Source organism: Peromyscus maniculatus, chromosome 18 (assembly GCF_049852395.1).
Source record: "Peromyscus maniculatus bairdii isolate BWxNUB_F1_BW_parent chromosome 18, HU_Pman_BW_mat_3.1, whole genome shotgun sequence".
In the NCBI taxonomy this organism is placed as follows: Eukaryota; Metazoa; Chordata; class Mammalia; order Rodentia; family Cricetidae; genus Peromyscus; species Peromyscus maniculatus.
In genome coordinates this window covers 48695689-48721743 of record NC_134869.1, presented here as the reverse complement: position 1 = coordinate 48721743, position 26055 = coordinate 48695689, and the positions used below count along the sequence as shown (strand labels likewise).

General features: G+C 45.1%; 1 protein-coding gene across 4 annotated transcripts in view; it reads right to left on the bottom strand.

Annotated features, from left to right (window-relative positions):
* Positions 1-26055, bottom strand: part of Srgap1 (SLIT-ROBO Rho GTPase activating protein 1) — a 279322-nt gene that overhangs the window by 41339 nt on the left and 211928 nt on the right. For all 4 annotated transcript variants that reach the window (XM_076554167.1, XM_076554169.1, XM_076554168.1 and 1 more), the window contains exons 7-10: positions 23857-24078; positions 20808-20909; positions 6980-7177; positions 6244-6328 (exon numbers count right to left, since the gene is read on the bottom strand). In XM_076554167.1, coding sequence (XP_076410282.1) covers positions 6244-6328; positions 6980-7177; positions 20808-20909; positions 23857-24078 — 607 coding nt within the window. The remainder of the gene's footprint in view (positions 1-6243; positions 6329-6979; positions 7178-20807; positions 20910-23856; positions 24079-26055) is intronic.

Here is a 26055-nt window from a genome sequence, read left to right as displayed (position 1 = left end):
GTGCGGATGGTCAACGAACCCCCCTAGACCACCACTGAGCCCCTCTGTCTATTATCCGCTCTTGAATAACAAGTAACATGAAATACTTGATATGGGTCAATTAAACAGGGGGCAGCATGCTATCAGAGGTCACCCTTCTTCACACAGATCTGAGCCAACCCACGTTTTTGGCAAAGATCAGATTCTAGCCAGAGTTGGAGTGAGCTGAGTGTGGTATGTGGTACCTTGATGGCTATCCTAATGGAAATGCCCGTAGGAAGCTGGGCTGGACTGGGTTTGGGCGAGGGCAGACGAGGCAGAGAGTGTCTATCATTTTGGCTGGGCTGAGGCCAGGCAGAGGAGCTGGTGGAGACCACCTATCGTGCGTGAAGCAGTGGGATGAGCAGAGGATTGAGGGCAGAGACACTATCTGGCTTGTCTGTATTGTATGGCCATGTATGGTGCTTTATCATGACATTGGTGAGATATATTAATAAAAACAGGCCAGAAACTATTTGAATAAATGTCCTTAGCATTATATAAGCAACGAGTTCTGCCCAGTGTTAGAAGCACTGTATATTTCCTTACTAATTTTGAGACAGAGTGACACTGTAACCTTGGTATGCAGGCTAGCCTAGAACTCCTGACTCCTGCTCTTCCTGCTTCAGCCCCTGGCAGTATTTGTGTGTATGACCACACCCGGCCTGAGCACTTTATATTCAGTATGTTAACTCACAGTTTTCAGATCTTTCGCGAAGTCGCTTCTATTATTTTTCTTATTTTATAAAAGAGACAGAGCACCTTAAGAACACGACCCGTCCCAGGCCGCATTAGTGTGGCGTGGGTCTGGCACCAGGGTTGAGGCTTATTTTAATTGCAGTTCTGAAATCCCGAGCACTGTGCGACACTATCTTAAAAAATGCAGTGGTTGGGGTGGGGATGTAGTTCAGTGGTAGAGCACTCACTGAGCATTCAAGAGGCTGTGAATGCAATGCTCAACATACCCAGACACATGCACGCACACACACATACACGCACGTACGCACGCACGCACGCACGCACGCACGCAAAGCTAAGTCTCGGCATTGGGGGGATGGTTCATTTGGTAAAGTGCCTGCCAGGCAAGCATGAGAAGCTGAGTTCAGATCCCAACATCTATGTAAACACTAAGCATGGGGGCACACGTCTAGCCCCCCAACTTTCCCCCAACCTTCATTTTGAATAAAACACATTTAAGTGTAAAAAATAATTCACTTCAGAATTCTGAAATAAAATGTAAGAGGATTAAAAGAAGCCAGTGATCCTGGATTGCAGCCCCAGAACTTAGAAGATTTCAAGGCGAGCCAGGGATACAGAGCAAGGCCAGTCTCAAACTCAGGGTAGAGACAGGTGGATCCCTGGAGCGCATGGCCAGCCAGCGTAGCCAATTAGTGAGCTCCTACTTCAGGAAGAGATCCTGTCTCAGAGTGATCAGGAAAGCCATTCTCTGCTGACCTCTGAGGCCTCCACAGGCTTGTGGACACACATGCCTGCACACACGTGCACATGTCCACAAGCACAAACACACAGACTACATGCACATCCACACTAAAACCTGACTTCTGTTTTCTCACCAGAAAACACTTTGTGAACCATCCTAGAAGGAAGGAATGGACCCGGCGTATACTTCTATCTGCCCACTAGGGCTAAAATAAAATATAATGGATTAAATAAAAAAAAACACCCAGATATGTGATTGCGCAGATTAGTAACTATCTACACATTTAAGGTGAGGCGCACCGTCTGATCACTTTCGCATGGTCCGATACTAGAGAAACTGATGTTATTAGAAGTGAAATATTTTACTAGCTGGGAAATTCTGTTTTTTTTTTTTTTTGCTCAAATATCCCAACCAATTATTTTCTAGATTGAGAAAAAGATAAATGATCAGATGAATTCTATTATTTTGCTTCTTCCATTGATGGTGGACCATCTGAGATAAAAAATTAAAAAACGTATACAAGATACATTTTGAATAATGAGCCAAGAGCAAATGTCACGGGAGTTACTGCGTAACTCCATGGCCACATGGACAGCTTTTCCAGATAATGGTCCTGAGTGCATCTCCACGGATGAGTGGTGCTTTATTTTTTAATAAGTATCATCATTAATAGGTTTAATAAGTATCATCATCAATAACACACAAACAAGGAAGACTCGCCTTCCTGAAGAAATGCCGAAGCGTCTAGTGGCCTGAGGATTAGATTTCGGCCACTTTCTTAGGAAGCTTATTTAATTATTAAAAACTACGGCCCACCCCCCCCCCCTCCTCCATATAAGCCACTTAGAGGGGAAAAAAATGATCCAGGATTAAGTTTTTTGTTTTGGTACAAACAGCTCCTTGGACTATTTATTTGGTGGAGGGTAGGGAGGTGGGAGAGGGTTGTTCCTGAGGTAGAGATTGGCCTTGCTCTGTATCCCAGGCTCGCCTTGAAGTCTTCTAAGTTCTGGGACTACACCCTTCAAGTTCTGGAACTGCAATCCAGGATCACTGGCTTCTTTTAATCCTCTTACATTTTATTTCAGAATTCTGAAGTGAATTATTTTTCATGCTTAAATGCATTTTATTCAAAACGAAGGTTGGGGGCAAGTTGAGTTAAGAGGGAAAAAAAAACCTAGAGAATAATATTTAAAATACGCCTAGCTTGACTTGGAACTTTGGTTTGTCCCCTAATGAGGGGCTGATGAAGTCACTGTGGTGGCTGCTTTCCAGCCCATTTCCTGTCTTGACTCCATCGACGACCAGAGAGATTTGGTTAAAAAAAAAAACAAAACCATAATTATTCACAATCTGATTCTCTTCTGAAAGAATTGTTGTACTTCTACTCAAAGGCTGACAAGGGATTGTTCCAAGATAACCTACTTGATTCCTTTGTCAAAAACATTATGCCTAGGACGAGAAACAATGTAATTCAGAGCTTGGTCTCCACTGTCACATTTTCTGTTTAGCAAAAATTGTACAGCCATTTCTACCTCTTACCTCCAAATACCTCACACAAAGAACCCGATGTGACCACGAAGGCTCATTACTAGATGGAAAGAAAAAAAAATTCAATGCCCCAGTTTTATAGATACATATCTCATTTACTGTGGCCGATTTAACTTCCATTCAAAAAAGAAACGATCTCCCTAAAAAGATCTAGGAGAGGGAGACGAGCGTGGCTCCCATAGCCCACATGTTTCCTTTCTTTTACTTCTGGGCTTTTTCAAGTCTTGGGAGTCTGAGCCTGGAGAATGCCGCTTTGGGAGTCTGATTCAGTGGCTTCTCTGTGCTGTAAATTGACGAACTGACAGGGCCACGGGTAGCCCTGCCAACAGCAGGCGGCAAGGCAGGCCAAACACATGTCTGCCGTTAGAGTTTCATCTGTGCACTATCAACGGCTAAATCCCCGGACCGAGGTATTTGTTTTTGCTATGAAGGCAGTTCTGCAGCAGCTGGTCTGGGAGAATTCAGAGGTACTCCTATCCGAAATGTCAAGCCAGTCCCCAAACACACCACTTAATCCTGGACCTACTAACCTTATTTAACCAGATGGGGACTTGGATCCCTTCCCAAGGGCTCGCCATGGGACTGTTTTTCCACGGGACAGGCGCCCTTAACCCGCCTGGTCTCCTCTGTTGTAAGCCTATTAACACGAACAGGGCTTGCGTGGAAAGCCAGCCGGCTTACACGGCTTGAACTTCTTTAAAAGTGGGGTGTGTCTCCTGTGCTCCGTTTTACTTGGAGGGTCAAAGCCAGCAGCAGTGAGTGGCCAGCCGCTGATGTTCTGGCAAGCTGGCACAAGTGAATTGGGCTAAGAGCGGCAGAGGTCTGGACCCGTTCATGCACGCTACCCTGATGAAAACCACCCAGGTCCCTTCCGCAGACTTAACTGAGTGTGACGGAGCTATGTCACGGGGGACACTGGAGCCCACTGAAAGAAATTCCAAGACAAAGGACTCCTGGCTTAGTGTCCACAAGGTGTGACAGCTTTACAGAGTGGCTAAGGACAGCCCTTGGCAAATGGTCTCGGTCTACAAAGCCAAAATGTAGCCCGATCCAAGAATGACATGGAGAATAACATTAACCAGTGGGGCTTTTCTTTCTAGGAGACATGAAAGAATTTATCCTGAATGACGACCATAAAAGCTTCAGAGTGCTGCTCCAAGCCACATTAACACTCTCCTGAGCACAGAGCCAAGAGAGAGCACACCCACGGCTCAGTCCCCTCCACCTCACCATGTCCACGGTGGCTCTCAGTCTCGGAGGGAGAGTTTGGTCTGAAAGCTTTCAAAGCATTTCTCTGCACTGAGGAGACATCATACTCTGGGGGGGGGGGGCAGGGGTCAGCAAGGGACCTTAAGGGATTGTTTGAAATATTGGGCACATGTGAAAAATCAGAGGAAAACAGGGAATTTATTATGAGAGAAAAAAAAAAACCACACATACACACACACACAAAACCAGGACATAATTATACAAGAAAACTATTCAGAGATAAAAAGGCTAAAAAAAATGTTTAAACCTATGGAAGAGATTAAAGAATAGTTCAAGGAATACACTGACCGTCTTCACTTAGATTTCATAATTGTCTGTCTGTCTATCTGTCTGTCTGTCTCCTTTTAAAAATCCTGAGCCATGCCATTGGGAAGTAAGTTCTGAACAATATGACATTTCAGCAAGTTTTTTTTTTTTTTAAAGAATAAGAACATTCTTCATTACCATGGTACCATAACACATAGGAAAATTAAGTCAATAATATTTAACATATAGATTATATCCATTTCCCATTATGCTTAAAATGGCCTTCATAAAAACTTTTGCCTTTTGGTTCAGATTTTAAAGTTGACACATTGCATTTGGTTATTCTATTTTTCTTGGATGATTTTAATAGTTAAAACAAACGAAAAAAACTTTTTGTAGATATGACTGCCTTTCAACCCAGACCCTGGGGAGCCCCGAGATCATGCAGGACAACTTTTTGCCTTGTGGCCATTCCCTGAGGATGACGGGTCCTTTGAAGCAAACCATCAGGTAAAGTGGTAGATACACTGCCTTGTGGGCAAGGAAGGTTCCAGAATGTAGGAGGCAAGGACTTAAGTATAAGACGGAAACCTCTTTAAAAAAAAAAAAAGATTTATTTTTACTTTATGTGCAGGAGTGTACATATGTAAGTGCACTGTGTGTGTGTGTGTGTGTGTGTGTGTGTGTGTGTGTCTGTGTGTGTCTCTGTGTGTGTGATACCTGAAGAGGCCAGAAGAGGGCATCGGATCCCCAGGAACTAGAGCCAGCCACCATGTGGGTACTGGGAGCTGAACTCAGATCCCCGTGAATGCTCATAATGGCTCAACCACCTTTGTAGCCCTGGGAATCTCCTTTGAACCCAGTCACCCACAAAGTCCATCCTCTCATCTCCCACCCCATCCTGCAGTTTCTCTTTTACTTTTTCCCACATTCATCAGGTTCTAGCGTAAAGAAAAACCTGTCTAAAGAAGCTTTAGACCCCGGACACTTGACTAAGTTAGAGCTTTGCCTGTATATATTTGTTTTTCCTTTTTACATTTTATGAGGACAAAAAGGGGGAAGCCATGATGTTTACATAGTCCCCTTAGCTTGTATCCACCCCACCCCGGTTTCCTCATTTGTAAAGACGAGGAAGCTAATGGTACCCAGCTAAGACTGTAGTTCAGAACAGTTTGTGGCTCTGAGAATCTTTGTTAGCATTAATGCTATTATTTTGGTTACCACACATAGCAATCTAGATGTACACCATCAGATCATTTCTCAACTACCAACAATGCCTAATGGAAGAAAAAGAAAATCAAGCTGGTTTCTAGAATCCCCAATGGTAACAGATGGGACAGGTGCCGGTCCATTCAAATGGACGGGGGTGACATTGGAGGGCAGAGGAGCCCAAGGTAGAGGAAGCAGACACTGGGGTCAGTAGGTACGGGTCCTTCCCCAAGGGACCTCTTCCCTGGAGTTACTCTTCCTTGAATTTACCTCTAAGCTTGAAATGGCTTCAAGAGAGATCATAATTATCAGTGAGACAGGTCAACTGAATCTAAACATACGACAGCATTCTCTATTTATAAGTTGAGGCTATGCATGCATGCATTTGCGTGTGTGTGCGCGCGCACACACACACACACACACACACACTTTCTCACTCCACACTCTACAAAGAACATTCATGACACAACACTCAGGCCAAATCATTTCCCTGTTCGCTCCCGGGGACCGACCTTCTCCAAGAGTCCTCTGCAGCAAGTCATGTTTAGCTTGAAGCTTCGTGATGAGATTACTGCCTTCCAAGAACTCCCGGAGTTTCTGCAAAGGGCAAGGTCAGAACTGAAAACCAACCAGTGTCCCGGGACCTCCCGGAGGGGCACTAGAGCCTTGTTGCTTTATGTGTTTCCTAGAATTCTGCTACTCTATGTGTGATCTATAATCTAGCTGAGTCAGCCAGACCTTGAGAGCCTACTGGACACACAGGCTCTGGGATCTTCCTCCCCAGACCTGTTGAAATGGCTGCATTTTAGCAAACTCCCTCGTGATATGGACCCATGTGAAACTAGAAAAAGCCTGGGTTGGGAAAACAGGGATGGTCGTGCAGGCAGGAGGAGCTGAGTTCAGATCTCCAGCACAGAGTGTGGCAGTGTGTATGAGCAATCCCCACACTAGGGTGGAGGGGAGATGGGAAGATCCCAGGTGCTTATGGGCCATGTTGACTCCGGGTTCAGAAAGAAATCTGTTTCAAAAAACCAAGTTGGAGGAACCACAGAGTAAGACATCCTCACATCTGCTCAAACCCCGCCCCCCACCTCCCAGTCTGTTTTAGAGAAATCCCAACTCCTCACATCTACCCAGACTGCCTCCATCTGGAACTCTGAGGGTGCAGAGGTGACCATATTTTAAATCAAGACCTCCAGGAGACTCCGGCGTCATGAGAGAGGTGCCGGGGAGTGGGAGGGGGCGCACCATGAAGTAGAAGTGTTCGGTTTCTTGCTGGTTGGCTCGTCTCTTGGCGATGCTGGGTTTACTCAGGTAGGTTTCAGACACAGTGGACTTCACAGACTCCGTGGATCGGCTGTGCTGGAAACACTCAGACACGTCATAGTCCTCGATAGTGACCATATCTTGGATCGTCTGGAGGGTGGCTTCTGTCGTTTTCTTGACCTGGGAACAGAAAAAACATTTCACTCATTGGCATATTGTTCTGTGAGCCTTATACTTCTCAGCGAGATTCTGTCTGTCCCTCAGGGAGAGATTACTTCAGAGCGTGGTGGGTGAGGGAAGAGAGACGGGCCAATGGGACCTCAGATGACCCTTATAAGCCATTGGTACCCTTAAAAACCTCACAGACCACTAGAGACTCTCAGTTTCATTCTTGTTTACCTTTTAAATTAAAGTAAGACTACAAACAGGAAAAAAAATACACAGACCTTAAGTATATAGCCCGATGAATAATCTCAACATGAACACACCTATATAAACACCTCTCAGACCCAAAGTGTACTTTATGAACACTCTGACTGTCCTTCAAGTGGAAACCCCACATTTTTCTTCCTCTCAATATGTGTACTAACCTCCCTCCTGCCTTGCTTCCTTTTTTCCTTACTGGGAACCAAAGCCAGAATTCTGCTCCTATGTGCTAAACATTCCGCCATGAAGCCGCACATCCAACCCCCCACTACCCTAGTTTCTAATATTTTGATGGTACTTGATAGAAACAGAATAGTAAAGCATAAATCTGATTTCCTTTGCTCAATGTCAGCGAGATTCATTTCTCGTGAATATAGTCTTTCACTACTTAGTATTTGTTGCCAGGACAAATCATAATTCACCCCGTGATTGACAGATGACTAACTTTTAGCTGGTTTTTTTTTTAATGGATTAATTATAGTGTGATGAACACAATCTTGCTGGGCTACACATACATGGAGAGAATTGGTATGTCTGGAAAATGCCCAGTTGCTTTCCACAAGGATGCTATTTATGCTCCCGCCAGCCTGGTGGAGAGTTCCTGTGGCTCCACATCCTTGTCAACAGTTGGCACTGTCAGTCTTTTTAATTTAAGCCATGGTGCTGGTGTGCAGTGGTCTTATGTGGTTTCCGTAACTATCTTCCTGCTGCACGAGCTTGAGCCTATTACCAGATGTGAAAGGTACCCTCCATCTCTCCCGTGGGAATACTTTCTGAAACCTGTCAACCAATGTGCTACAGGGCTCTGAGTCTCGCTATTCATGTTACTAATTATTTTCCCCTTGACTCCAGCTTCATTACCGTCTAGATGAACACGGTTTCTCCTTTTTTTATGTTTTATTTAGCGTGTGTGTGTGTGTGTGTGTGTGTGTGTGTGTGTGTGTGTGTGTACCATGCCCAGCATTCAATTGGAGGTCAGAGGACAAGTTTGTGCAGTTAGTGTCTCTTTTCACTTTTCTATAGGTTCTGAGGCTTGAGCTCAGGTCCCGAGGCTTCTGTGGCAAGAGCCTTTAGCGGCTGCGCCTTTAATGGCTACGCCATCCTCCTGACCCCGGATTCTATGTTTGATACTGCCCGTGTATCAGCCCTTTTCTTTATGACTACTGCTCTCTGTGTCCTACTTAAGAAACATCTTCTTACCCCATGGTCACAAGGATATTTAATACAACGTCCTAGGTGCTTTTAAATTTATCTTCTATCATCACCTTATGATCCAGTTTTTAAGAAAGATCACATAGTTTATGCTTATCAAAGACTACCATAAATGAACAGGTTTTCATTTTCTCATATAATATAGAGTCTAGAGAATTTAGTTCCATTTGCCTCTCCTAATTCAGATACTACTTTATAGTGCATTACAATAGGAAATTCGGTAAGTAGCTAGACATATTTAACCAAGACATTATTACTTTTATATATTCAATATTCATTTTGATTTATCCAGGTATTTAATAGGCTCCTTGATCTCCATTGCTTATATTTTAAAAGTAACCATGGGGAATTCTTTGTAGTTGAGTCTATTTCATCCACTTGAAGTCTCCTATCTCTTTTCACTTATGAGAGATACTTCCCTGCTGGACAGTTCTTTAGACTATGGAATGTGTTACTGCACTTTTTTTGTGGCTTTCACGTTTCCACCGAGTAAAAATTTTACTATTAACCTGTCATTGCTTTGAATGAAATCTGTTTTCCCCCCATCCATCTTCTTTTAAAGCTTTCTACTCACCCTTGGGTTCTATAGTTTCACAATGAAATGTCTAGGCACTGATACATACATATCTATATGTTTCGTGTGTGTGTGTGTGTGTGTGTGTGTGTGTGTGTGTGTGTGTGTGTGTGAATGCACTTGTGTTACAAGAGTATGGAGGTCAGAGAACAACTCGAGAGGGTCCTCTCTCTCTCCACCGTGTGTGTCCCAGGGAGACTCTCAGGCTGTCAGACTCAGTCCCCCACAGGCACAGATTTTTAAAGACTGATCTGTTAAGTTCTGGCTTTTCTCCTCTCTTACACGACTGCCTCTGTTTCTGCAATTCCTTTCCAAGAGTCCACTTGCAACAGCACACAGCACCATGTTCTCTTTGCCTCGTAATCCTTTTCTTCTCGTCTGTATTTTCTATTCTTTTGATTTTGCAGGTAGTGTTTTGATGAGTGTCGTGTCCCCCCCCCCCCCCCCCCCCCCCCCCCCCCCGCCTCCCGATTTGTCCCTTTTGGTGATTCACTCTTCAGCTGTGTCTAATCTACAGACCACCCACCACTTTGGAGCGGTTTTCCCATCATTCTTAGCTCTCCAGTTTCTACGAGGTTACTTCCCGGTCTCTCATCTCACTGTTCATTTTCTCTGCTGAGACGTCAGCTCGTTTTCATCTCCCTGGATTCAGGAAGCAATTCTTCGGCAGCATGTTACTTGCAGCTTTTGTGGTCTGTCTCTGGTATTTATTATTTCTTCTAGCTATCACTAATGGCTTTTCCAAATCGCTTCAAGTACCTAATTATCATTCTTACACATGAAAAAAAAATTTTAACGCCCCTTGCATTTATTTATTTATTTATTTATTTATTTATTTATTTATTTATTTATTGTGTGTATGTGTGTGGGAATGCTCGAGCCACAGCGTGTATGGGGATGTGGATGTCAGGGGACAAACTCTGGAAGTCACTTCTTTCCTTCCACTGTGTAGGTTCCAGAGATCAAACTTAGGTCTTTAGGCTCGGCGGCAAGTGCCTCTACGCACTGAGCCATTTTGTTGGCCCTTGTTAGACATCCGTGGAGAGCTAATTGAGGTCTAAAGTAATTTCATCAGCCTCCAAAAACAAAGTTTGTACTTCCAAGCTTACAGGGCACCAGCAACTTAGAATGACCAGATTTTATGACTGCTCAAAGTACTGGACGCGCTTCCTTTTGGGAGGCTGACTCTTGTGGCGTGGGCTTCATGCTTTGCCATGTACTTTGTCCTGGACCATGCATGAGACATGAACGCAAGATGAAGCTGAGTGAACCACACCATCATTGTGAGAAGCAGGAATCTTTTGAATTCCATAAAACAATAAAACCCAAGGCCATTGAGGCTCAGTGGGTAAAGGTGCTTGCCATCATGTGTAAGGACATGAGTTTAATACTTGGAACCTACTTGGTTGAAGGAGACAATTGACTACTGTCAGGTGTCCTCTGACCTCTACATGTGTATCACAGACACACACACACACAGACACACACAGAGCAGGAAAAAAACCCATCATATTGTGTAGTTAGGAAATAAGAGCAATCAATCAATACTAGTCTGGATACCAAAAAATGAGCACGCTACGGCATCTCTTAAGAAGATGCAGAGAATGCCTCGTGGCACACATCTTTAGTCCCAGAACTAGGGAAGCAGAGGCAGGGGGATTTCTGTGAGTTCGAGACCAGCCTGATCTACAAAGTGAGTTTGAGTTTGTACAGCCAGGGCTATACAGTGAGAGCCTGTCTCAAAAAAAAAAAAAAAAAAAAAAGAATGCAGAGAATGTAATAGATTTTGTTGTTCCTGGAATATGCACAATGTAGAAAATAGGTATTTCTGTGAAGAAGCATATTTGAACATTGGTTTAAAAAACCATGACTACAGGCAGCAACCTCAAAGGTCATGATTATATACCTATACCTATGAGGGTTAGACAACTCACTACCTCAGGTCAGACTAGTGTGTTCTTGTTATTTGTGGAAACATTTTAAAATGGGCATGATGCCCATGCTTTAACAATATTGTATCTTAAACAGACATGAAAGGGTGCACGTGAGTACTAAAAATACAGCGACACACAGAATAGCTAGACCTGGGAGGAGCCTTCATGAAACTAGTTGAATGAGAACTAAATCATCTTTCTAAATGAAAACACACTTTTTATATCATTTAAGGTATCTATGCATACACAAAACACTAATTACTGAAGGCAGATATATTTTTATAGCTCCCTGAGTTTTATATTCATGTTAGGAAATGGAAAGTCTGTTACTCGAATGAAACACTATTAAATAAACGGGACCCCCTCTTTATTCATGGAAACTCCTTTATTTTACTAAGATGTGTGTGAGTGTCTGTGCCGTTCTCTAGGGAGGCAGGGAAGCCATGAGGGGAGGCTGAATTCTGAGACATGTGTTGGGGCGTCAAGAAGTAGGCCCTAGGACTCAAGGCAGAGGATGCAAAGGGAGCAAGCTTGGCCTCTTGGAGCCCCAACATGCAGTTTCATATGAGCAGGGGGAGAATGACATGCCAATCAAGTGCCCAGCTCTGCACGCCCAGTGGAAGGGCAGTAGGGAGCCCCTGAAAGTTGTAAGAGCTGGAGCGTCGGCTCAGATTCCTGCTTCTAAAATAGGATGAGCAGGGCTGATGAGCAATAACAGGAAAAGACAGACAGAAAGAAAATAGTCAGGAGAACTTAGCTTAGTGGAGAGAGAGTTGGGAAGAAACAGCCGGAAGGAAGCCGCCAGGACACATTTGAAAAACATTCACGCAACAGAAGAGGAGAGTTCGTTTTTTTAAGGGGCTGTCTTAAGTGGGTAAAAACAAAAACAAAAACAAAAACCAAAGAGACCAGAAATAGCAGTGTGAGGTGGAGCACAACTTCAAAAGCTACATAGAAATGTTAAGACACCGGCAGAGTGGAAGGTGCTTAAAATATGAGGACAATGACATGAAAACAATCACCGAAGAGCAAGTTCCAAAGGCCAGGTGTCGAAGGCAAGAAGACGCAAAACTCCCCCAACCTCCCAAGAAGACCTGACCTCGAACTAAACCAACAGAAGTCACCACGGATGAAAATTAAAACCCACGCCTGCCTGTCGTGTGTCCTAAGTGACCTGTGAGGGGGTTGGAATTTGTTTATTAAAGTATGCTCACTGGGATAATACAACAGTTCTAAAACAACATCTCACTAGAACTGTGCTTTGACGGCGAAGATACCCAGGGGTAGCAGCGTTCTCAAATTCACCCAAACAGACCGGGGGCCTGAGGAACCAAAACCAACTGCTTTCTTTGTGCAAGGCAATTCCCTTCTCAGACACGTGGTGTCACAGTCAAATCTGGAGTTGCCAGGAAGAAGAAGAAGGGAGTGACAGAAGCCACCAGACACCCTGGCTGGGACTCCGTCTCATCCCGTGGGATGCTCTCTGTGAAGAATAACAGCGGCTTCTGACACAAGCCATGATAATAAGTCGCAGAGGGGATTCACCAAAATAAACATACTAAAGCGAACACAGCGCTTGTACTGACTCCTCACTGGCTGCAGGGGAAATGTGGGTGGGCTCGGTAGAAGCAAATTCCAAATAATTGACAAGGAACACACGAAAGACACAAACCTATTTTTTTCTCCTCAAGCCTGTGGATAAAAATGAGTGATGGGTAACTTCTGTGGGATTAGAAACGTGATCATCATCACCATTAGTGAGTTTGTACATGCGTATGTATGTGTTCTACTATTGGGGGGGGCGTGCGTCGGTTTGTCAGTATGTAGGGGCCAGCAGAGGACGCTGGCTGTCTTCCTGCCTTGAGACAGGCTCTTTGGTGACCTGGACACTCATCCTGTTGGTGAGGCCAGCCAGGCAGCCAGTGAACGCCTAGGATCCACTTGTCTCCACCCACCCCATACAAGCGGTATAGGCATGTGCTACCACGCTCTGCTTTCATACTGTGGGAGCTGGAGATTTGGAGTCAGGTCTCCATCCTTGCACAGCGAACACTTACTCTGAGCTGTTAAAAAAAAAAAAAAAATCCCCTCTGTAGGATTTACGCACTCTGGCTCTTGGTGGCTTTGTCCTCTCGACAGTCTTTGGAGAGACCGTGAAAGTCACTTTGCTTGTTTCCATCTCCAAATACACCGCGTTAGCTTGCTCAGGCAAGCTGTCATCCCACTATAACCAGCAGAGACCAATCATCGCCCAGTCAGGGAGCCTGGAGGTCCAAGGTCAAATGTACGTCTCCAGGTTAGAGCTCCTCTCCGACTTGGGTGGGAAGGATTGGTCTCAGAGCATTCTTCATGGCTTATGAAACGCCACCTTCCCTTGGTGTCTCTGGGCTCCAACACTACCTTTTTACAGGGACATCGGCCACATTTGCTCAGGGCCCACCCCAACGATCAGCCTTTGACAACCTCTTTAAAAATCTTTTCTTTAAATAAGGTCATATTCTGAGCCATGGAACGTGGACGTTAGCAGTTCAACATAGGAATTTGTTGGGGGGAAACACAATCCATGCTGGAACATACCCTGGACTCTCTGATGGTGTGGTGCCCTTGAAGCGTGTTTTGGATGAAGACCTCCATATCCACTGGGATTGACTCATCTCTCTGCGAAGGTACTTCACTGACACTGTCTTTCTATGACACCACTGTATCATTACAGATGGATTTGAAACAGAAGAAGGGGACCATACACACATGCGTGCGCATGCATACACACGTACACGTGTACACACACACACACACACACACACACACACACACACACACACACACAGATTGGATTTGTGCCTAGGCTATGGAAATTATGTCAGTGCGAGCCATAGAAGGCAAGAGCAGAGGCAGCATCTTGCCCTGGCCTCTCCTCGTCCCTTAACAGTGGTACAGACACCAGTGACCTTGTCTGAGTTGGATAAGATACAACAGAGCTGAAAAACATCCAGCCTTTGTTGCTCTGTGTGTTTTTTGTCGAGGGGGTGGTAAGAGTCACATTAATCCTCTGTTTGCCAGCATCTGAGGTTGTATTTATAAACACTGGGGGCACTGATTTTTTTCTTTTTAACAAAATTCATTCTCAGCTGTGATCGACCTCAATCCAAGGAAGGCAACAGCGTCACTGTCCAGAGGCTCTTAGAACACAGTCCCTGCCTTCAGCTGTCTCTCAGAGAACCTGTTTTCCTCAAGACCACCCACCCTGACTCTGATTTAATAGTCCTGACGGATAGACTGGACTCTCACTGTGGTCGAAAGGATGATCTCAAATCCACTGTTCACAAGCATCTGGGACAGAATTTTAGAGGTCTATGTTTCTACCTATAGTGGGGCAACATGAAGCCAGGTATGATTTACTCATCTTCATGTGACCTGTGACTTGGGCAGTGGGCCACAAGGGACTTTGAGAAAAAGTCTGCAGGGTGAAGGTGAGGTCAAAGCCCCGCTCCTTCTCAGGGATGCCTGCCACAGGACCCTCAGCACACAGAGGCAGCGGGTGGTGGCTCTGCCCAGCCACTCTGAGCTCTGTCATCCCCCTCCAGGGCCACACGCTTGTATTCATCTTCTAGAAACTCCCCTCCTTTCTCAGGGGGTTCCTGTCGATGAAAGTCCACCATTCTGGGAGTTAAAGCTTATTCGAAACACGATCCCTGTGTGTTTGCAGTGGAAGACGGTAGACTGGTCTCAGCTTTGTCTGGATGACAACGTCACTTACGGGGCAGGTGGCCGCTGTCATTTACCTAGTCTGTCACTGCCGGGGCAGCATTGGAAAGCTGCAGGCCAACTGGAGATGCTTAGGGACGGTGACAAAAGCCACAGAGAAGATCAGAAATAACAGTTAGAGCTAAGTGACCTGCTTCACATCTTGTATCTTTTTTTTTTTTTCTTTCCAGAACTGAGGATCGAACCCAGGGCCTTGCGCTTACTAGGCAAGCGCTCTACCACTGAGCTAAATCCCCAACCCCCACATCTTGTATCAAGATCGTAAAGAGCCTGAAGATTCCCCTGGAGGGTTCAGTCATGGGATTATACTACTTGGGGTTCTGCTGTAGTCATTGCTACCGGGAGGGAAAAAAAGCCAACTTTTTTGGTGTGTGTTGTATGTGTATGTGTGTACGCCTGTGTGTGTGTGTGTGTGTGTGTGTGTGTGTGTGTGTATTCGTGTCTGTGACTGAAGATGTGCACGCACCATGACACACATGTGGAGGTCAGATGACTACATCAGGCATCAATCTTCATTTTCTACCTTGTTTAAGATGGCTTGTTCAACTAGTTAGTTGGCCTGTGAGTTTCCGGTGATTCTCCTGTCCCCACGTCCCATCTTGAGTAGGAGCACTGTACTACCGTGTCTAGCCTTTCATGGTTTCTGGGGATCCGAACCCAGGTCCTCACACCTGTGTATCTCTTTTACCCATGGAGCCATCTCCCAGCCCATGAACTCCCTCTGTCTTCAGGGGTGCACAGTAAGAGGGGTGCTAGGTAAGTGACAGGAACCATCCTACCCAAGGCATCATGCCAGAGGCCGGCTTTGGAAAGGAGCAGCAACAGGCATGACCCCAGGCAGATATCCTTACGAGGGAAATCAAAGAAATGACGTCACAGGTTGGTGTCAGTGGGAAAGGGTTTTGAAAAGGTTTATATTATTCCGGTTCTCATCCTGTGGATATCAGATCTCCTGCCTATCAGATATTTACATCACCATTCATAACAGCAGCGACACGACAGTTATGAGGTAGCGAGGAGATCATGTTATGGTTGGGGGGGGGGGTCAGCACACCCTGAGGAACTGCATCAAAGGGTCGCGGCATTAGGAAGGGTGAGACTGCTGGTTCACAGTGAGGGTTACAGGGGATGTGGCCATGGGGCTGAGGTCTCGGGATGAAGGTGCGCAGGTGCAGTGAAGCCGAAACGCTTTAGAAAGCTTAAGACATCAACAGTAAAGCTGCGAAGTAACGGCCAGCGTCACCAGCCCCTCTGCATGTCTGTCCAACACAAATCTAACGGATCCCTTCCCACACCTTTACCTTCAGCTGATGTACATTTTTGTGCATTTTTACAAACATCTCTTGCTCCTCTCTTCTCATATAGGGCGGACATTGTTAAAAAAAAAAGAAAGAAATTAGGAGTGGAAATGAGGAGAGTAGACAGAGTGGAGAGCTGTGAAAGACTGAGGTGAGAGACACATGAAGGCCTGCCCCCGTTGCTGTCCTGGGGTGATGTGCCCCCAGTGTGCCCAGGTCCTCCGAGGTCTTAGGAGGATGATATTGATAACTCTATGTAAAACTTCCTGTCTTTATATTATTTATCTTCTTCCCTTTGTATCTCATATGTATTCCCGGGTGGCCTTGCATTCACAGTCAATCTCCTGCCTCAGCCTCCTAAGTGCTGGATCACAGGTGTGCTACCACCATGCTCAATACAACTTCCAGTTTTTAAATGAGAGCAACTGGGTTTTTAAAACTTAGCAGTATAGGGCAAAGACAATTTGTCCTTGGGCCAAAAAGGGTCTCCAAGGGTTAGTCTAAAATCTCTCTTCCTAGGGTGACCTCATAGGGTTTCAAGTGCTGGCCGACAGATGCGGCCAAAGGTCCACAATCTGCTTAACTGAACTAACTGGCTACACAATCGAAGTTACCCTTCAACAGTGATCTTGTCTCTGGAATTCACAACTCTAGGTAGTTAAAGTGTTCTCATCCAAGTTTGGGCTTACCATCTGCACAGACGAGAGAATCACTGTGTGTTCCGTTCCCTGTATATTTTGGTTTGATACCCACATGCCAGTTTTATGTCCCTTCTCTTATCAGAGGAAGACAGAAGCAAATTCCTAATTTCCGGTAGAGACAAGAACCACAGAGGGACCTCAACCAGCAAAGAGAGCCTGGCTGTTCCCAGGAAAAACACTTCCTACCTTTGCGTCTCCTGGTAGTCAGAGCTCACCATAATGGAATCAGCTCCACCCCTCACACCTGGAAAAATACCTGAAATGTCACACATGCTCCTCGACATTCAGGGAAGGAAGAGAACCAGAGAACAAAATTCCCTGTTTTATATAATGTCAGCCTCCTCATCCTCTCTCTCATCCTCAGAGAGAACTGGGGTGATGGCCAAACTCTTTTATCATCCCAGGCCTCTGTGTCTAGCGCAGAATCCCTCTCCTCTCTCTCAGTACGGCTGGAAATCTAAATCCAAGAGGCCAATTTAGTCATTCTTTATGGGGACGCTCACTTCCTGACAGTTCCCAGCAAGCCAGAGGCCACCAGTTAGGCTCACAGTCCTGCGGTTTCCAGTTCTCTGACTCTACAGCAAACCTTTCACCGTTAACATGAAAAGACACCACCTGCCTCTTCCGGCATGGGAGGCTGGGCTTCTCTTCCCTAGCCCTAATGTGGTAAATATTAAGGGTCACAAGCTCAAATGTGCAGTGGCCAGACACAGAACTGGGGGGTGAATGAGATGGCAAAGTAGAGATGAGGGGTCTCACTTCTCTTTTTTGACAGGTTTTTCTGAAACCCCCGCCTGAGACAGGGTTTCTCTCTGTAGTCTTCTTGGCTGTCCTGGAACTCACTCTGTAGACCAGGCTGGCCTTGAACTCAGAGAGCCACCTGTCTCTGCCTCCTGACTGTTGGAATTAAAGGTATGTACCACCACTGCTTGGCTGATTTTTTTTTTAAACAAGTCAAAATTTCAAAGCCCAATAAAAGAAGCCTGTAGCCAGCCAATTTCGATCCTGTGTAAAACACAGCATTTTCCTGGAGTTTAGAAAGCATTTCCCAAGTGAAATAGCAGAAAGATATGAAAACAAAACAAGACAAAACATAAAAACAAACAAAAATCTCACTGAAAGGCCCTAGACATAAATGGTGGATCCACTGGGAGCCAGTGCTCTGCAGCTGGCCAGTGGGTATTCCTGGTACCTAGCCAAAACTGTAGCTCCAAATCATGCCGTCAAGGAGAGTCATGGCGTCCTCTGTAAAGGCTCATTTGTGGACTGACTTCACACCCGCGGTTCTCAGCCTTCCTAACGCTGTGACCCTTTAACGCAGTTCCTCATGGTGTGGTGACCCCCAACCGTAACATTATTTCATTGCTACTTCCTGACTGTGATTTTGTTACCGTTATGGATCATAATGTAAATATCGGTGTTCTCAGAGGGTCTTAGGCGACCCCTGTGAAAGGGTCAGTCGAACCCAGAGGGGTTCACGACCCACAGATTGAGAACCACCTCTTTACATAGAAAGCCCTCAAGCTGCATCTGGAGTGAGAGCTGGTTTGGTTTCTCTGGGTAGAATGGAGGCAAGAAAAGAAAAGAAAACACTCAACAGTATGGTTTGATCCAATTCAATGGTGTAGAGACCCATTGTCCTTTTTTTGTTTTTATGCGTGTGTGGGTCTGTGTTATGCATGTTTTTTTTTTTTTTGTGTGTGTGTGTGTGTGTGTGTGTGTGTGTGTGTGTGTGTGTGTATGCCTGGGGAACCCACAACAGCCACTGGATCCCCTGGAGTTCCAGGCAGTGATAAGTGATAAAAATAAATAAATAATTTTAACTCTCTATCATCTATCTTCTATTTATCATCTATCTTCTATTTATCTATCTATCTACCTACCTATCATTTATTTATCTATCATCTATCTCTCTATCTTTCTATCTATCTATCTATCTATCTATCTATCTATCTATCTATCTATCTATGTATCTATGCATCTATCTATGTATCTATGTATCTATCTATCCATCTATGTATCTATCTATGTATCTATGCATCTATCTATGTATCTATGTATCTACCATCTATCTATCTATCTATCTATCTATCTATCTATCTATCTATCTATCTATCTATCTATCTATCTACGTGAGTGTATGTGCAGGTGCCCATGGAGGTAGCAGAAGGTGGCGCTGGACTCCAGAGCTGGCATTATTGGCCCTTGTGAGCTCCCCACCCCTACCCCACCCCTACCCCCCGCCACGTGGGTGCTGGGATGTGAACTCTGGTTCTCACGACAACACAAGCATCCTATAACCACTTAATGAATTGTCCAGCCCCTTCTTCTCTACATCTTACTTTTTTTTTGTTTTTTTTTTTTTGTTTTTTGTTTTGTTTTTTTTTTTTTTTTTTTTTTTTACACAGGGCTGGCCTCAAACTCACTATGTAGCCCCAGGATGACCTTGACCTTCTGATCCTCTTACCTCTATCCCGCCTCCATCTCCTGAGTGCTGGGAGTATAGTGTCCAGTCACCACACATCATCCGTCTGGCACTGGAGATGGATGTGCAAGCAAAACACTCCGCCAGTGAATTACATCCCTTGCCCCAGGGATCTGCTTTGCTGGTCTGAGTCTGTTCTTTTTATTATTTCACATTCTACACTCTGGAAGTTATCTGTTTCTATATAACCTCTATCGGGGCTGTCAATCACAGGACCGCATCAAGTCTGGCCAACTAGAGATTTCCATTTCCTGGATGTAATGGTTGGTTCAGACTTCAGCCCAGCCATTGAAGAGATAATCTTCTGTGTTGGATAAGGATGCTGGCATGGGATGTGATGGCAAGCAGTAGAACCACGGAGTTCTGGAACCATACCTAAACCCTACCAATACCCATATGTCACAAACCCAGTAACATCAGAGGCCGTTGCAAATACAGAACCAATTCTGGGTTCCTATAAATCACCTTTGCGAGTCTTGAATAATGGAAAACCATCTGTGCTTCCTATTTTTATATCAGGAGAGCGTGAGTCTGATACAGTTGGTGGCCAAAACAAGCATCTGAACTGTGCAACTGTTTTCCAGATTCACTACATATTGATAATTCACACTTTATAGTCTATATTTTTAAGTATGTCCACAAATAATCATTTTTCTATCCCACTTCAAGTACTATTTCAAATACGAATTTTTTTGCATTCATTTTATAACCAATGCCCACTTTCAGTTACCAAAAATTTAGAAACTATGGAAAAGCATAAGCAGGGGGCGAGGGGGGAATTTCTCATTTTAGAAGATAAGATCAAATTAACTTGTATTCTACATATGACTGTATTTTTGGACATATGCGATGAATTAGGTAATTCAAGGAGCTGTTTTCAATATGAGCTATCGTTTAAGAAGACAAACTACGTTTATACGTACACGAAGTCAACCCTGGTAAAGTGTTCATTTACAGAGGCATGCAGGACCTTTGCATTTATCCTCTGTGGAGAGTCTTGGAGGAACCCTGATAGTGAAAAGCACTTGAAGGAGATGGCCTTCAGAAGGACAATGATGCTGAGACCATGTGAGAATGTCTTCCAGCTTAGGTGTGAGTTCAGATCCCAGTGGGTCAGGGAGCATGTTCACCTCCTCCTAGGGAGCACCCTCACCTCCTCCCAGGGGACACCCTCACCTCCTCCCAAGGGCACCCTCACTTCCTCTCAGGGAGCACTCTCACCTCCTCCCAGGGGGCACTCTCACCTCCTCCCAGGGAGCACTCTCACCTCACTTTCTCTCAGGGAGCACCCTCACCTCCTCCCAGGGAGCACTCTCACCTCACCTTCTCTCAGGGAGCACCCTCACCTCCTCCCAGGGAGCACTCTCACCTCTTCCCAGGGAGCACCCTTACCTCCTCCCAGGGAGCACACTTACCTCCTCGTTCTCGATCTTGAGTGTGGCCAGTCGGGACTGCAGCTGTTGGTTCCTGAGCATGAGCTCTGCCTGGACCGGCTGCTGGGCGCTGACCTGACACACCTGATGCAGAGGCAGAAAGTGCAGTTATGACAGGCACCACCACCAGCCTCAGAAGCATGAGGATTATTTATCGGTTTTGGATGTGAATGTGTGTCTATGCGTGCATGTGCTCGCCTGTTTGTGTGCACCTGGAGAGGCCACCAGTCAACTTGGGGGTGTTTAATCTATTGCTTTCCAGAGTGTGTTGAGATGGTTTCTCACGGAACCTAGAGTTTACCATGTCAGCTAGACTGAGGGGCTGGCTGGGAAGCCCCTGGGACCTATGTGTCTTTGTCTACCCACCCTGTTCTCACCCTTGGCCATGGGGTGACAGGTCCATGAGGCCTGACTCTTTTTTTTTTGGTTTTCCGAGACAGGGTTTCTCTGTGTAGCTTTGCGCCTTTCCTGGAGCTCACTTGGTAGCCCAGGCTGGCCTCGAACTCACAGAGATCCGCCTGGCTCTGCCTCCCAAGTGCTGGGATTAAAGGCGTGCGCCACCACTGCCCGGCGAGGCCTGACTCTTTATCTGGGGCCTGCAGACCTTTGTCCATTGAGCCCATAAATCTCATACTTAAATGCCACATACAGGAGTCACGTCAACTCTCTTGATTCCAACTGTTCCATTTAGAAAGGTTCTTTTTAGAATCCTATTTCTCCTTCTCAGGTGCTGAGACAGGCATATGCCACCATGCCTGGCTACGTCTTCACTTTTAACAGCCACCTTAAAGTTCCACTTTTAAAGAGACTTGGACATAAGCAGTGAGCACAAAACACAGCTCTGGCTTAGAGCTCTCAGGGAAGGGAACGGCGGCGGCGGCGGCGGCGGCGGCGGCGGCAGGAAGCTTTGCTCCGTGAGCAGCAGGGCCTGAGACTGAGATCTGCTGCTGCTGCCGCCTTACTTTTGGAATCCTAATGAGCCCTGAGCAGCGGGTAAAGGATGGCCCAAGTAGACTGTCCGGGCATTAGGAAAGGAGTGGTGGGTGTTACAGGGCTTGCCAGCTAGGGTGTGGTCCCTGCAGCCAGGCAGATGTTTCTGCTAGTGAGCTCTGCCTTCTACCCGTGGCAGGCTTTACGATTTCAGTTTCCTGCTCTGTAAGGAGGGGACAGAGGACATTAGGACTCCCTAATCCTGGCACTGCTGTGAGAATGAAATGATACAATGTATACAGACAGAGACCATTCAAAAAAGTGCCTTATTATTTTTTTTTCCAAAGCCATCTTTCAATCATGGCTGCTAGCCAGTATCAGTTAGACCACATGACTCACGACAGACTTCATAAGGCAAATTAGGTACTGGAAGAAGATATTTTGGGCAAGATTTCAATGACAGATTTGGGCAAAATGAAAGCATCATTAAAATGGCACATGAAACAAGCACTTTCTTTTTATCCTCCTTGCCACAGAAATGGTCCTGGCTGATGAAGGTTCCTTCTCACGGGGCAGCCAAACATTAGAGGCTACTGTTCCCTAGCAGAGACAGGCCGTAAGGAAGGGAAGAGACCCACCCCATTAATAGATCAGTAAGGAAACTCTTACCATCCGACTGATGGCATGCATGTCTGTGACTTTTACCATTGCGTTTAGCAGACCACAATGGAAAAGGGAAACAGCAACTATTTGATTTTGGAAAGATGATGGGTAGGATAAACGTTCAGCTCATTGGCATGTATGTGTGATACTGGGTGTGTTGGCATGGACCTGTAATCTCCGCACTTGGGAGGCTGAGGCAGGAGGGTGGAGAGTTCAAGGCGAGTCACTGTCTTTTTTTTTTTTTTTTTTTGGTTTTTCGAGACAGGGTTTCTCTGCGTAGCTTTGCGCCTTTCCTGGAGCTCACTTGGTAGCCCAGGCTGGCCTCGAACTCACAGCGATCCGCCTGGCTCTGCCTCCCGAGTGCTGGGATTAAAGGCGTGCGCCACCACCGCCCGGCGCGAGTCACTGTCTTAAAAACAAATGAAAATTTCAAGTTGGTATAAGAACTGCACCTATTGGAAATGCTTCAGATTTCAGAGGTCTGTGGACTCGGAGCTATTAACATAGCCTTTACCGGTTGAGTGTCCCTAATCTGAAAATCCTAAATGCCCAATGTTCTGAAACCTGAAATGTTGGAGCAGATTTGTACCATCTCTTTCGTATTTGGGGATGAAGGATGCTTGATCTGAGCTCATCATTTCTGATTAAGTAATTTACTAAATAAAAATAAAACTGATTAGAAACATAGTAGGTATAGACATATTTATACCTATCTATATCTATCTACCTATCCATATATCTATGATGTATTAATTATTAATATATACTCAAACAATCTGTCTACTTATCTATCTACCCATCTATCACTGATAACATGCTCTATATTTTCCCTCTGGTTTCCTCTGTTTCTATATAACATATGTTGCAATAATTCGTGATCAGTTAAAATGATTTTCTTTTTTTCCCCCTCCCTCCTTCCTTCTCTCCCTCCCTTTCTTTTTTATTTCTTTCTGATAAAACAGGATAGAAACTTAAGTTCATATAAAGAATACATGGCAGGGGCTGAAGAGATGGCTCAGTGACTAAGATCATTCACCACTCTAGCAGAGGATCCATGTTCAGTTCCCAGCACCCACATCTACCTATAACTTCAGCTTTAGGGGATCTGATACCCTCTTCTCACCTCTGTGGGCATCGCCCTCAGGTGCACATTACACACACACACACACACACACACACACACACACACACACACACACACACCACTAAATCTTAAAAAGCATTCAAGGCAGCCAAGTGTGGTCACTTTTACATTACAGCCTCAAGAGTCGGGAGATGGAGGGTCAGGAGATCAGGATTAGCCAAGGCTACAGAGTGAGTCTGAGGCCATCCTGGCCTGTTTGAGACGCTGACTCAAAAGAAGAATATATGATATAATAAATAACATATGAAGAAACAGCTGACTCTTAAAAAAAAAAAAAGGAAATCAGTCACTGACCTCGTCACCCATGTGAGACTGGAACTCGAACTTCATGGGTGGACAGAACGCTGCAGGGTACATCTCCATGAATCTCTGCTTGTCACTCCTTGGCTCTAAGTTGTCAACAGCATTTTCAATAATGTCTAAGCCTTCATGTCTGGAGGTTTCAAGGTTGTACTCGGCGGAGAGATACGTTCTGAGGGCTCTGTTCAGACTTGCATGGTAGCCAAGGTCACAGCACTTGAGAACAGACAAGAGCGCAGATAGAAACGTTAATTCAAAACTGATTAAAGACCCACATGTGTGACCTGTGAGCATAAGACTCAGAAGATCATGACGCTGGATTAGACACAGGTTTCTTGGAGATGACATCAAAAGCCCATGAGCAACCACAGAAAAATTAATTTGGATTCCATCAAAATTTACGCCTTTCTGATTTAAAAGACACATTTAAAAAAATTGAAAGGACAAACCAGAATGAGAAAAACGTTTATAAATGTGAGTCTAGAATATATAAAGAACCCCCTGCAATTCAATAACTCATATTGTCAAAGTAGGAGAGAAAGGCAGCGTCTCTGAACAGAGACCAGAGACGATGATCAAGAAATGGTGGGTGAGCTTATGAAAAGACGGAGATCATTGGTTATCGGGGAAACAGAGAAAAGGAGAACTAGAGGAGGCTGGTCATTGATGACTCAGTAGTTGTGAGCACCTGTTGCTCTTGCAAAGGATCAGGGTTTGATTCAGAGCACACACAACTGTTAGTTAACTCCAGTCCCAGGGGATCAGATGCCCTCTTCTGGCCTCTCTGGGTACTGCATGCACATGGTCCACAGACACACGCAAGGGCAAAACCACACATACACATAAAATAAAGACAAGGAGAAAGTAGCTCACACACATCAGGGTGGATATTCAGAATGAGGGATGACCGCAAGTGCCAGGAAGGATGTGGACCAAGTGGAAACCTAACACACTGTTGGTGGGAGTGAGCGGAAAGTGCTACCGTCACTTTGTGAACAGTTCCTCCAAAGGCTAAACACACTGTGATTCTAAGACTCTGGCCTGGGGAGGTGGCTCAGTGGGTAGCCACGCTTGGTCACACAAACAGAAGGACCAGACTTCACACCCCAGCACACCTGAAAACCAGAGTGTGGCTGGAGCCCTTGCACGGAGTGTGTGGAGACAGAACACGTGGTAGGGCCAGCCAGCTCTGGGTTCAGTAGAGACCCTGGCTCTAAGGAATTGGGTGAAGAGTGAATGGTAATGGCTCCTGTGGCTTCTACATGCATCTACCACACACACACACACACACACACACACACACACACACACATACATATACATATACACATGTACATATGCTTACGTGTGCTCATGCTCACAGCTCAGCAAGTTTTTCCCTAGGTATAGATGTCAGAAAAATGAAAATAACTCCACCTGAATATTTACAGCAGCTTTAATCATGACAACAACCCAAAACAATGTAAATATCTACCAATCAATGGATAGATAAATAAATTGTCATAAAATCATACACTGGAATAGTATTCAGTCATAGAAAGGAACAATATAAGAAAATTAAGATAAAAAGAAAGGAACAAAATATGAATCCATGTTACAACATGGATGAACTTTAAAAATATTATGCTAAGCGGGGGAGAGGTAGTGCACCCCTTTAATCCCAGCACTCGGGAGGCAGAGGCAGGTGGATCTCTGTGAGTTCAAGGCCAACCTGGTCTACAAAGCAAGTTCCAGGAAAGGTGCAAAGCTGCACAGAGAAACCCTGTCTCGAAAAACCAAAAAAAAAAAAAAAAAAAAAAAATGCTATATAAAAGAAGCCCGTCACAGAGAACTATGCATTGTGTGAGTTCTTTTATACAAAGTGAAGAAAAGACAAATCCAGGGACAGAAGACACATTAGTGGCTGTCTACTGCTGGGGGATGGAAGAATTGGAGGGGGTGATTGCTGAGGGGAGCAGGATTTTCTTTAGGGGTGATAAAATGTTCTGAAATTGATTGCAGTGACGGGTACACAGCTCTCTGAATATACTAAATGCCAACTGGAGACTTGGTGCGTGAGCAGAGCGGTATGTGAATTATACATAAGAAAGCCTTCAAAAATGTAATGGCAGAACCCAGCCTAGTGAAAGGGAACAATGAAGAACAGTATCCGAGTTTCATTCACTCAATGCTGTGACTGATACAGCAATTTAT